Source organism: Nerophis lumbriciformis, linkage group LG12, assembly GCF_033978685.3.
Source record: "Nerophis lumbriciformis linkage group LG12, RoL_Nlum_v2.1, whole genome shotgun sequence".
Taxonomy (NCBI): domain Eukaryota; kingdom Metazoa; phylum Chordata; class Actinopteri; order Syngnathiformes; family Syngnathidae; genus Nerophis; species Nerophis lumbriciformis.
The window spans coordinates 6547493-6562218 of NC_084559.2; the positions used below are offsets into that span (position 1 = coordinate 6547493).

General features: G+C 36.1%; 1 protein-coding gene across 1 annotated transcript in view; it reads left to right on the forward strand.

Annotated features, from left to right (window-relative positions):
- The window catches only part of LOC133595358 (homeobox protein cut-like 2), a 328330-nt gene that overhangs the window by 284078 nt on the left and 29526 nt on the right, over positions 1-14726 (forward strand). The window contains exons 8-12 of the mRNA XM_072914271.1: positions 1717-1783; positions 10115-10163; positions 10987-11070; positions 14223-14414; positions 14520-14578. Of these exons, the coding sequence (XP_072770372.1) occupies positions 1717-1783; positions 10115-10163; positions 10987-11070; positions 14223-14414; positions 14520-14578 (451 nt within the window). The remainder of the gene's footprint in view (positions 1-1716; positions 1784-10114; positions 10164-10986; positions 11071-14222; positions 14415-14519; positions 14579-14726) is intronic.

Here is a 14726-nt window from a genome sequence, read left to right on the forward strand (position 1 = left end):
ATATGTTTATGTATATATATATGTATATATATATATATGTGTGTGTGTATACATATATATGTATATATGTGTATATATATATATATATATGTGTGTATATATATATATATGTGTATATATATAGGTGTGTATATATATGTGTGTGTATATATATATATATGTGTGTATATATATATATATGTTTATATATATGTATATATATATGTATGTATGTATGCCATCCATCCATCCATTTTCTACCGCTTATTCCCTTTGGGGTCGCGGGGGGCGCTGGAGCCTATCTCAGCTACAATCAGGCGGAAGGCGGGGTATATGTATATATATCTGAATATATCTATATATATATGTGTGTGTATATATATGTGTATTTATGTATATATATGTATATATATGTTTATATATGTGTATATATATATATATATGTATATATATGTATATATATGTTTATATATATGTATGTATGTATGTATGTATGTATATATGTACATATATGTGAATATATATATATATATATATATATATGTGAATATATATATATATATATATATATGTATATGTATATATGAATATATATATATATATATATACCGGTATATATATGTATACATATATGTATACATATATATACATATATGTATACATATATATATATATGTATACATATATATGTATACATATACATAAAGGGCGGTATAGCTCGGTTGGTAGAGTGGCCGTGCCAGCAACTTGAGGGTTCCAGGTTCGATCCCCGCTTCCGCCATCCTAGTCACTGCCGTTGTGGCCTTGGGCAAGACACTTTACCCACCTGCTCCCAGTGCCACCCACACTCGTTTAAATGTAACTTAGATATTGGGATTAACTATGTAAAGCGCTTTGAGTCACTAGAGAAAAGCGCTATATAAATATAATTCACGTCACTTCACATCCATCCATCCATTCATTGTATACCCCTGGTCCCTCCTGGAGTCAGGGGGGTTGCTGGAGCCTATCCCAGCTGCACTCAGACAGAAGACAGGGTACACAAGTCGCCACCTCACCTGTATATATTGTCAGGTTCAAACATCGATGACATCTATTAAACAAGACAAGAAGCAAGGAAATAAACAGAGACAGAATTCAATTTTGCTCAATTTGAGGAGAAACGTGTCGACCTAACCTCTGACAGTGTCGCCCACGCTCTAACGGAAAAAGGTTCACGTCTCCTCCTTTATTTGGATATTCCCTGTTTACATAACAACAGCTGTTTCTAAAGGAATGGGGTGTATGTAAACAGCCCTTGTTTTTGGTCACATTAACACAAAAGAAAAAGAGGGCTCGGGCTAGTCCTGGATCGAGCTTGGGCAGGTCTTGGATGACAATAGATAACCCCTCCCGTCTCTTCCCATCGTACGCAGCGGAATTTTCCAAGCCTTTGGCTTGGTGCAACAAAGACAGCTTTCGTCTGTTCACTGGGAACTCAGAGAACGGAAGGTTTTTTGATCATTTACATACAATTTTTCTGACACATATACGTCAAAATAAATCTGCGTTATTGTACGATTAATGCGTTGTTTTTTGTGGTTAATAGCTTCTTGTTAACTTTGACGACCCTCATTTTTATTGGGTTGTGTTGCGCCTTTGGATGCTTGGTATTTGTCTTCCAAGTCGGTGATGTCGCTTCAAGTTCACATGTTAAAACGTGAGGCTAACTTTTCGCTTCTGTTTGCTCCGGAACAGCTTTGGACACGGCCCAGACGGAGCTGCTGGACCTGCGGTGTAAATACAGCCAAGAGATGACAAACAAGTAAGTCAAAGTCCTGCTGCTACTTTCTCAAGGGCTCTCATGTCAACTGTTGGCACTCGAAGTCATTTAAGTCCCACTTTATTTTGCCTACATACATCTCTGCGTGCTCAAGTGAGGAATGCCATTGTGGAGGCTTTGCGAGCGAGCGACTCCACAGGTCGATTGAGAGCGCTCAGTGTTTGCAGCTAGGCCTTGACAGCCCTCGAGAAGAATTGCTCCATTTAAAGATTGCTTCAGAAAACACTCGTCCTGGTCTTTGAGCACCGCATGCCAGAAAAGCATCTGAGGCCATATGAAAGACGTCAATAGACATTCAAAGTAAACACTCTTTTCTTCAATTCCTGCTCCACAGCACAGTCAGCCACTGCTAATGGACGTTCTCTAAGGCTTTAATCCATGCACAATTCACTGATGTTTCAACACCCGCAACCAAACCATTTTGAATAGTGACATGCAGTGGCAGTGTTCATAGGGCCCCATCCACTAAAAGGGGAACATTATCACAATTTCAGAAGGGTTAAAACCATTAAAAATCAGTTCCCAGTGGCTTATTTTATTTTTCAGCCTGTTGTTCACTATTCTTTATTTATTTAAAATTGCCTTTCAAATGTCTATTCTTGGTGTTGGCTTTTATCAAATAAATTTCCCCCAGAAAATGCGTCTTATACTCCAGTGCGACTTATATATGTTCTTTTCCTTCTTTATTATGCATTTTCGGCCGGTGCGACTTATACTCCAGAGCGACTTATACTCCGAAAAATATGGTAGTCATGGGTTCAGTCCCGGGCTCGAGATATTTTCTGTGTGGAGTTTGCATGTTCTCCCCGTGACTGCGTGGGTTCCCTCCGGGTACTCCGGCTTCCTCCCACCTCCAAAGACATGTACCTGGGGATAGGTTGATTGGCAACACTAAATTGGCCCTAGTGTGTGAATGTGAGTGTGAATGTTGTCTGTCTATCTGTGTTGGCCCTGCGATGAGGTGGCGACTTGTCCAGGGTGTACACAGCCTTCCGCCCGAATGCAGCTGAGATAGGCTCCAGCACCTCCCGCGACGCCAAAAAAGGGACAAGCGATAGAAAATGGATGGATGGATGGATGTTTACATTTATTTTGACGGCACATTTTATATTCTTGCCAAACTGTCTTTTAACATTTTAACATTTGGACAGCTAAAATGTAAACAAATAAGCTGAACATATGCCTTGTATGACACCTGGCTTAAGTTTATCGCACAAACCCCTTACCATTGCAAATATTAAAACAACACTGCCATGGGTTTGTGCTGTAAAAAAAAATAAAAAATGTTTGTGCTGTTAAGTTTGTTGTTATTCCAAAATAGATTTTCTGACTGGTGATATCATCCAGCCCCCCCACTTCCTCAAAATCTTCCCAAACTTGTCCCAATTGTTTGTGCTGAATATTTTTTGGATCCAAAATTATAGTTTAAGTAAAGTGTTAATATTTACACATAGCCCCTAACCTAAATACAATAATCATAAGACAAAAACATTGTGTATCACAAACGTTTGGGGAGATTTTGACAAAGTGTGTGTGATAGATGACATTACTAGTCAGAACATGTATTTTAAAATAACTTAAAAACCTCAACGGTAGAAACATAAATGTTTACAGCACAAACATATTGCAGTGTTATTTTGATATTTGCAATAATAAAGTGGGCAACTTCATACATGTCTGTATAACAGGTTCCTTATTTATTTATTTTTTACAAAATGTTAATTCGCAGAATACACTGCACAAGAGAAGAAAACATTTTAACAAACCTTATAAATCACATATTGTTCACTGAATAAAGTGCAGAATTGAAGTGAAAATGTCTATTCCATAGTTGCCATCATTTTCAAGTGGGTTCACTTGTTGAAAAATGTTCATTGTTGTCCCATTAATGTTTACATCTATGTCTGGAATTACACACCGACAAGTATTGAAAGTATATGAATAATGAGACATAAGGAACCTCTCTGAGCCAAAAAAGGTTGTTTTCAACACACTGTTGAAAATAATATTCACAATGTTTCTATGTGAAATGTATTAAATATTCCAATTAATATATTTGTGTGCAGAGAAGTTCCATGAATCCAGAGGTTGTTTATTCCGTCCTTGTTGAAATGGTCATGCAGCTGCGTGGTGACTCTGAAATAAGAATGTAACAATCAGATCACATGAAAACAGCTAAGACAATATAAGTCATACAGGGAAATGCATTTTTAGAAAATATGATTTGCCTGAGCGGCTAGGGGACACCAAAAAATGGATTAGAAAAGACAGATTGAAAATAATAATACAACTTTTTTTTTTCCAGCGGGCCGGGTGTTGGACTTTGGCGGGCCGTAACCGGCCCGCGGGCCGTAGTTTGGGCACCCCTTATCTAGTCGATAAAAAAGCGCTAAATAAATGTAATCCATTATTATTAGTATGTGATTAGCTACTGACGTACCACGACGTGACTCACATTTCGACATGTTACCATAGTAGCGCACTACAATGCCATGTCGCCTTACATTTCGTGTGATTCTACAATCATTTAGAAATAAATAATGTCTAATTACCTTTTCCTCCTCTTGCCCCGATGTCCACGAACTGAAACGTTGCACTTGATGATGCTGCAGTGTAAACTCGCAAGGTAACATTTGCTCCAGGCTGCTTGGCTGTCGGGAGGAGAAAGGCACCTGTGTGGCCGCTCAGGTGCCGCGTCTTGCAGGGGCGACCCACGGCGGCAGTCCGACCCTTGTTGCATTGAAAGTGTTCTTATATTCTCCGCTGAAGCCCTCAAATTATGAAGTGGAGCTCCCGCCTCGGTTAAGCTACTTGTTGGCAGACATTTTGTCCACAACTTGGCTTTAAAAAAAATAAAAATAAACTTGTCTGAAAAGGGGCGGGGATTATTGGTAACCGGAACCGGAATACAACATCGCTCACACACACTGGTAAGATGCTCCCATACACACTGGTAAGATGCTCTTTAACACACTGGTAAGATGCTCTTACACACACTGGTAAGATGCTCTTACACACACTGGTAAGATGCTCCCATACACACTGGTAAGATGCGCTCATACATATAACTGAAATCTTTGCACACATACTACTGAAATTGTTGTCTCTCACACGCACGTGTAAAAAGCACACACACACACTGGTGAAATCCGTTTATACATACTAGTGAAAAATAATTCCAGGTGTGTGCGTGAGACAAAAACATTTCAGTAATGTTTATAAGAGTGTTTCAGTAGTGTATGTAAGAATGTTTCAGTAGTGTTTATACGAGTGTTTCAGTAGTGTATGTAAGAGCATTTCAGTAGTGTTTATAAGAGCATTTCAGTAGTGTTTATAAGAGCGTTTCAGTAGTGTTTATAAGAGCATTTCAGTAGTGTTTATAAGAGCGTTTCAGTAGTGTTTATAAGAGTGTTTCATTAGGATTTATAAGAGTGTTTCAGTAGTGTTTATAAGAGTGTTTCAGTAGTGTATGTAAGAATGTTTCAGTAGTGTTTATAAGAGTGTTTCAGTAGTGTTTATACGAGCGTTTCAGTAGTGTTTATAAGAGCATTTCAGTAGTGTTTATAAGAGCGTTTCAGTAGTGTTTATAAGAGTGTTTCAGTAGTGTTTATAAGAGCATTTCAGTAGTGTTTGTAAGAGTGTTTCAGTAGTGTTTATAAGAGTGTTTCAGTAGTGTATGTAAGAGCATTTCAGTAGTGTTTATAAGAGTGTTTCAGTAGTGTTTGTAAGAGTGTTTCAGTAGTGTTTATAAGAGCATTTCAGTAGTGTTTATAAGAGTGTTTCAGTAGTGTGTATAAAAGAAAAAGATGTCAGTTGTTTATGTGAGAGCGTTTCAGTAGTGTATGTAAGAGCATTTCAGTAGTGTTTATAAGAGTGTTTCAGTAGTGTGTATAAAAGAAAAAGATTTCAGTTGTTTATGCGAGAGCATTTCAGTAGTGTATGTAAGAGGTAATTCTGAATAATGTCCCTAACGGCCCCTCATATTATGGACACCCTTGACATAAACAAAGCCACTTTTCATAGAAATGACCCCTTTGGGTCTCAAATGTTATGTTGACAAGTACAGTGGGTATTGAACGTCACGGTTGGCTTAAGCAGGCAGTTTTAGTAATAAGTAATAACACGGTGGAGCAGGACTTGATGATGGGCTCAACATAGATGGGTTGTTGACAGCAACACAAGGTTCCACTGTGTGTATTTATTAGGGGTGTAACCGTACACAAAAATGTTGGTTCGGTACATACCTCGGTTTAGAGGTCACAGTTCGGTTCATTTTCGGTACAGTAAGAAAACAACAAATTATACATTTTTTGGTTATTTATTTACCAAATTTGTAAACAATGGCTTTATCCTTTTAACATTGGGAACACTATAATAATTCTGCCCACGTTAATCCACATTAAACTGCCTCAAGTTGTTGCTCAGATTAAATAAAATGACAAAACTTTTCTTCTACATATAAAAAGTGCAACATGAAACAGTTTCAAGTCAACTCATCATGCTTAATTTATTACAGCATTTGGGAAGCCTGTAGTTGATATATTATGTAAATGTTATATTTTTATCAACATGTGATAGCAGGGACCCTACCATTCAAAACTAGGCTGCTGCATTACTAATGATTAATGTAACTATAGCTTAAAAAATTGTACAATAGCAATAGGAGAGACTATTCATCCCTGAACACCATGGAGTTCATGTAGGCTTAATGATGCAGTTACATTATTATATCAAGCGAAGTTGGTAGAGTGGCCGTGCCAGCAATCGGAGGGTTGCTGGTTACTGGGGTTCAATCCCCACCTTCTACCATCCTAGTCATGTCCGTTGTGTCCTTGGGCAAGACACTTCACCCCTTGCTCCTGATGGCTGCTGGGTAGCGCCTTGCATGGCAGCTCCCGCAATCAGTGTGTGAATGTGTGTGTGAATGGGTGAATGTGGATATACTGTCAAAGCGCTTTGAGTACCTTGAAGGTAGAAAAGCGCTATACAAGTATAACCCATTTATCATTTATCATTTAACTATCAGAGACAGAAACTCTTCATTTGACATAATGTCCTTTTTTTGCTGCTTCAACACAGCTCAATCAACACAGAAAAAGGTAAAGTGAAATAACAGACAGACAGGGCTTTGCTGTCCGTAACACACACACACACACGCCGCAAAATGAGCTAACGTTACGCTAAAAGCGAATTCGCCTTCACCTCAAGCCAGGACTGCGAGCGAGCTGAGCTGCAGTTTGTTTCTAGAAGGTCAACCGAAACCCCCGTACCGAAACGGTTCAATACAAATACATGTACCGTTACACCCCTAATATATACACATTCTTATATATATATATATATATTCTATAAACATTTGGTTTGAAGGACCACCGTGTGTCGCGAACATGAGACCTGTGTGCATATTTCCTCTGCTTGTTATTCATCCCTCCTTATCTACCTTCTGAAAATCAAGTCCCATGTTGCAAAAATTAACTGTTGGACTTCAAACAAACCTCATGAATAATCCTGCCGAATTAGAATTGATTATTGCATATACGGAGACAAGTTGGAGGTTGAGTTGTGTCGCATGTTGCGTGCAATTAAAGTAGAAGGAATCTCTTTCTAATATTTTCTCACAAACGAGTACTGGGAGTGGGGGGGGGGGGGGGGGGGGGGGCAGATCCACAATTTTCATCAAAATCCTTCATTCATCATTCTGTTTGATGCTATAATGAAAGAGTGGAATGCGCTCGGAGTAAAACCACTTCGGAAATTAAGTACTTCTTTAAGACGGGGGGTGTCTAAATTGTGGTTTGGGGGCCATATTTAGCCCACAGATTGTTTTCAATGAGATATATTCTAAAAAAATATTTGCTTTGTCAGCTATAGTGCAAAGATAATATGTTGTTTTGTTCATGTAACCATATTTTATTTTTTATTTTTATAAATTGCACAAAATGTATTTTATCTGTATCTTCCTGAAAAAAGTTTGGACCCCTATGCTTTAAATATGTTCTCCAGTCACGTGACACACACGTGCATGTGGCTCAAACAAAGTTCATTAGATGCAGATGTTTTCACCACAGGCTTCATTGCACTACAATCAACAATAACAAAGAAACCGTCAAAAACAAAAACAACTTTGGCGTCATTTAACCCTTGTGTAATGTTCATATTGTTGTTACTCAGCCAGTGTTTGTGGGTCTGATGGACCCGTTGCATTTTGTGGCTTTTAATGCCTCACAATCAAACACTTTTATGTCAAAATACTGAACAGATGTTTATTGGGATAAGGTAAACATCTGTTCAGTATTTTAACATAAAAGTGTTTGATTGTGCAATTTATAAAAACTTTTTATAAATTTATGAAAACTTTTTATAAATTTATAAAAACTTTTTATAAATTTATAAAAAGTTTCTCGTGCGCACGAGATACATGTCTAAAAAAAATTTTTTTTTTTAAATAATTATAAAAAATAAAAAAATTCCCCCATGTCCCTTTAGGGCAGGGGTCCCCAAACTTTTTTATATATATATATATATATATATATATATATATATATATATATATATATATATATATATATATGATTTGCCTGAGCAGCTAGGAGACACCGTGAGTAGCAAGCGGTACAAAGTGGATAAGAAAAGACAGAAAAAAATTATATATATATATATATATATATATTTATTTTATTTTTTTATTTTTTTATACTTGGGACTTCTCGCGGCGGACTTCTTTTATACTTGGGACTTCCCCAAACTACAGCCCGCGGGGCTCTGTATGTCTGTATGTAAAAGAGAAAATTAATTTTCTTGAAAAGTGAAACATGTGTGATCCTGGCATTAATAGTCCTGTGATTCTGTATGGTATCCATCCTTAGTTAAAACTAATATATTTTTCCAAAAACTACATCTGGTTTAGTGTTCCTTAGGATGATATTTTCATACAGCTTGATTATAAAACATTAATACCTTAAAGTATGATTCACATTCAGAATTGTCCATCCTTCTATATATTGTAGTTGGAGTTGCAGTAATGTCACAGAAGATGCAGGATTTAACATTTAAGTGGTGAAACTTCCTATAAGAGGACAGCTGTAGTGCTGTATTCTGACCATCATGTCATATTTCATTTCAACTTTTTTTTATTTTTAATGTTCCTCCGTAGTCACGTACAAATTTGTGTGAATTATGCAAAATAATTTAAATTTGGTCCCCATGAACCATATTAACTCTTTTTTTCCCCAGGGTCCCCAGTAAGAATGATCAGCACATTACTTCATCAATACATATATATATATATATATATATATATATATATATATATATATATATATATATATATATATATATATATATATATATATATATATATATTTATGTATATATATATATATATATATATATATATATATATATATATATACACAGCCCAGCCCCCGGCCAAATTTTTTTTAACCCAATGCGGCCCACAAGTCAAAAAGTTTGGGGACCTCTGCCCTAAAGGGACATGGGGGAAATTTATTTTTTTATAATTTTATTTTTATTTTATTTTTATTTTTTAGACATGTATCTCGTGCGCACGAGAAACTATCTCCAAACTATCTCCAAACTTTTTATAAAGTTATAAAAAAATAAAAAATAAATGTATAGTTTTTTTTTATTTTATTTTTTTATTTTTTTTAGACATGTATATAAGAAACTATCTCGTGTGCAGGAGAAACTATCTCTAAACTTTTTATAAAGTTATAAAAAAATAAATGTATAGTTTTTTATTTTTTTATTTTTTTTAGACATGTATATAAGAAACCATCTCGTGCGCACGAGATAATTTTTATAAAGTTATAAAAAAATAAATGTATAATTTAAAAAAAAAAATTTTTTTTAGACATGTATGTAAGAAACTATCTCGTGCGCACGAGATACACGTCTAAAAAAATTAAAAAAATCATTAAAAAAAATATTTCCCCCATGTACCTTTAGGGGCTCCGTACATATTTAATTTGAACTTTTTTTTTTTTTTTTTTTTTTTTTAATGGTCCTCCGTAGTCACATAGAAATTTGTGTGAATTATGCAAAATTATTTAGATTTGGTCCCCATGAACCATATGAACTCTTTTTCCCCAGGGTCCCCAGTAAGAATGATCAGCACATTACTTCATCAATCCAGAGATTTAAAGACGTGTATGAGCTAACTGGGCAGTGGACATTTTACACCATTTTTTTTTATGCCTCCACAACCTGCAGAACGGGAGGTCCCCACAAGTGATGATCAAAAACTTGGTCATTCCAAATTATAACCAGTGTGTGTGTGTGTGTGTCTCCCAGGGCAGACGAAGTTAGCGCCATCATGGCCCAACTCGAGAAGGCAAACCAGGTGAGTAAACTCTGAGTGAGATGTTCCTTCGTCAGGCCAATCACTGCTGTAATCATGCCTGGCTTTAATGAAGACCCTCTCCCTGTCCCGTGTCCCCGACACCTTCCTCCCCTCCCTGAGTGTGTCAGCTGGCGCGAGCATGGCAGCCCTCATCAGAGGAGACTGCAGAGCGCGATTGACGCGAGTGTGCTGAGGTTCTTAGTTACCGCGTTCATCGCCTCCATTTCCTGCTGATTTTCTCTCTTCTTCTCCTCACTCGCATGTGATTGTTTCCTCATCGCGTTGTTCTCTGCCAGAATCTCCTCGATAACAGCTCTCAAAATGAATCGTTAATTATCGGGCGCGACAAAAGCAGTCTGTGGAATGCTCTCCCTGACCACCTGAGGGCACCACAGACTGTGGATGCTATTAAAAAAGGTTTAAAAACCCTTCTTTTTTAAAAAGCCTTTTTTTTTTTTTAGATATATGCATACTAATTCTAGCTATTAGGCTGTTCTACTTTTTATTTTTTATTATCTTTTTATTATTATTATTTATTTATTTTTCCAATACACGGTAGCACTTTGAGGTTGTTTGCTTAACTTTTATTTATATATATATATATTTTTATTTTTTTTATTTTTTTTTTTTACAAATAAAATCTATTATTATTATTATTAAAAGCAGGTGAACGGTTTGTTGAATAAAGTGAGCTGACTCAACTAGCTGCCTCAGCAGAACGCTCACACCGAACCTTCCTTGATTACCTTCACCTTTTATTAGATTGTCATCATCAAATGAATGTAACTTGGAGCACGATCCGTTTTCAACCATGTTTTGGCAGAGAGCAGAAATGGCCCAGCAGGAGGTGGAGAGGCTAAAGGAGCAGTTAGCCAGCGGCCCTCACCCAGCAGAGGGCACTAGCAAGGTAAAGGTTACGCTTTTTTTTTTTATATCCGTAGAACTACACTGCAAAAAGTCAGTGTTCAAAAACAAGAGAAAAAAATACAAAAATGAGGGGTATTTTATTTGAACTAAGCAAAATTATCTGCCAATAGAACAAGAAAATTTGGCTTGTCAAGACTTTCCAAAACAAGTAAAATTAGATAACTTCAATGAACCCAAAAATACCTTAAAATAAGTATATTCTCACTAATAACAAGTGCACTTTTCTTGGTAAAAAAAAAAAAAAAAGAGACCTTTTTGCTCAATATGTTGAAAAATATTCTTAAATTAAGTAAACGCCATTATCTTGACATAATGATATGCGCTCGGCATTACATTTCTTGAAACCAGCAAACTTATACTAAAAACTAGTTTATTGTTCTTAATGGAAAGGCAACAAGGCAACCGCTTGTTACTCTCGGGGTCTCCTAGCCGCTCAGGCAAATCATATGGTCTGAAAATGCATTTTTCCATGGATAACATGACATCATCGCCAGAGGTGGGTAGAGTAGCCAGAAATTGTACTCAAGTAAGAGTACTGTTACTTTAGAGATTTATTACTCAAGTAAAAGTAAGGAGTAGTCACCCAAATATTTACTTGAGTAAAAGTAAAAAGTATGTTGTGAAAAAACTACTCAAGTACTGAGTAACTGATGAGTAACATACACACACATATCATATATATATATATATATATATATATATATATATATATATATATATATATATATACATATACATTGATATATACAGTATATAATTTATATGTATTTATTTTGCTGTTTTTGTTTACATGTTAAAGATGTTTTAATGAATATACATGCATGTTTAACATATAGATTCCTTTCTTTCATGAAGACTAGAATATAAGTTGGTGTATTACCTGATTCTGATGACTTGCGTTGATTGTAATCAGACAGTAGTGCTGATAACGTCCACGTTTTCAAATGGAGGAGAAGAAAAGTTCCTTCTTTCTGTCTAATACCACATGAAAGTGGTGGGTTTTTGGCATCTTATTTGTACAGCTTCAATATTCGTTTTTATACACTTTACAAGAAATATATTGGCGTCAAACTCCGTAGCTTGCTAGCTTGTTTGCGCTGGCTTTCGGAGACTCTTGTTTTGAAGGCGCGATGGAGCGGCACTTTTATTGTGAAGACAGGAACTGTGCAGTCAGTCTTTAGGCTTTTGACGGGCTGTACGGTTGAAATAAAAACTTATCTTTTTTCCTTCACACTTTTGATTGATTGGAACTTTTATTAGTAGATTGCACAGTACAGTACATATTCCGTACAATTGACCACTAAATGGTAACACCCCAATAAGTTTTTCAACTTGTTTAAGTCAGGTCATGTGACCGCCTGGCTCTGTTTGATTGGTCCAACGTCACCAGTGACTGCATCTGATTGGTGGAACGAAATGAAACGTCACCAGTAAGGCAGGCACTTTGAAGGTCTGTCTGACAGACCAAAACAAACAAAGCGTGCATTAACAGATCGATAAAAATTAGTAGCGAGTAGCGAGCTGAATGTAGATAAAAGTAGCGGAGTAAAAGTAGCGTTCCTTCTCTATAAATATACTTAAGTAAAAGTAAAAGTATGTTGCATTAAAACTACTCTTAGAAGTACAATTTATCCCAAAAGTTACTCAAGTAGATGTAACGGAGTAAATGTAGCGCGTTACTACCCACCTCTGATCATCGCGCCAAGTGCGTGCTCTTTCAGTCAATTAGTGCGCATATATACAGCCCGGCCCCCGGCCAAATCTTTTTAATTGTAATTTTGAGGAATTTATCTGAATGTGCATGAACTATTTCTGTTCAAAATTGTTTGAAATGTTAAATGTTGAAATATTAACTGTCAGTTTACTGTACTGTGCCAAGTGTACGACTATATGAGTACGTATTTTCTATAGTTTCATTGAAAATAAAACAGCAAAGTCCATTTGGCTGTCATCTGTTTTAATTATGAGACACAATTGTGTCAAAGTCATGATTTATTTTTTTTTCATGCTTGAAATAAGAAATTATTACTTTAAAAAAGTAGTTTTATACTTGTGAGTGTTGATGACACAGCTTTGCAACAGTTGATATTCTAGTTACAAGCATGTTTTACTCAATATAGGTCATCAAATCTCAGCAACAAGCTGTAATATCTTACTGAGATCATTTAGGACCAAAACACTTAAAACAAGTAAAACACTCTAACATAAAATCTGCTTAGTGAGAAGAATTATCTTATCAGACAGAAAATAAGCAAATATCACCCTTATTTGAGATATTTCATCTTACCGGTACTTAGATTTCAGTTTTTGTAGTGTAGAACTACCGTATTTTCCAGACTACAAGCCAGATCAGTACATAAGAAGAAGAAAAAACTTGACTTTAAGCTGCAAATATATACTGTTATGTTGAGAAATTATATATTAAATAGAATATTTTGTAAATGTTTATTTACATACCATAATTTTTCCCAAATGTTGCCTGTAACACGGCAGTAAAACGGCTGATCAAACAAAACATAAAAGTAATTGATGGCTTTATTCATCCTTTATGAAATGAAGAAGATGTTCTCATGAATTGATTAACAAGTTGAGAAACTTATTCGGGTGTTACCATTTATTGGTCAATTGTACGGAATATGTACTGTACTGTGCAATCTACTAATAAAAATCTCAATCAATCAATCAATCTCCTTCAAGATGTTACCAGGATTTTTTTTTTACTTGTAATTTGTAAACACTTTGACTTGAACAATTTCTTGATTTCTTTGCTTAATCTTTTTTTTTAATCATTTAGCCGTTAGCGAAGAAAAATCCATGCATTAGCCGCACCTTTGCATAAACCGCAGGGTGCAAAGCTTGGGGAAAAAAAGTAGCGATTTACCATGAATTGATTAACGTGGACCCGACTTAAACAAGTTGAAAAACTTATTGGGGTGTTACCATTTAGTGGTCAATTGTACGGAATATGTACTGTACTGTGCAATCTACTAATAAAAGTTTCAATCAATCAATCAATCAATCAATCAATCAATCAAAACCTTGCAAGATAATTAACCAATGTGAGAACTTTGATCAGAGAGTTTGTGGCTCACAAAGCTTCCCTATTTCCTTCTCCCACCTCCACCCTGCCAGGAGAGCAGTGAGAAGGGTGAGGTGTCGCCCTCCGAACTGGAGACCACGCTTCTCGCTAAAGATCGTGAAATCATTCGTCTTCTTGAAAACGTTCAGCGGCTGCAGTTCACCCTGCAGGAGGTTCAAGAGAACTCGGCCAATCAGATCATAGAGCTGGAGCGGCAGCTGGCCTACAAGACCGAAGCTATCGAGGTACGTGGTTCCGACACATTCAACTGTGATCAAATGTTGGTCCTTTGGATGACTTTTTACATTTAATGCAATAAAAACGTGTTTTCTTTGGTTTTGCCATTGCAGAGATTAGAAGCCAAATTGAGATGTCAAATGGATTATGAAGAGATAAAAACTGAACTCAGGTGACCATTAGTTTTGGAACCAACATGTACAAACCCCGTTTCCATATGAGTTGGGAAATTGTGTTAGATGTAAATATTAACGGAATACAATGATTTGCAAATCCTTTTCAACCCATATTCAGATGAATGCACTACAAAGACAACATAT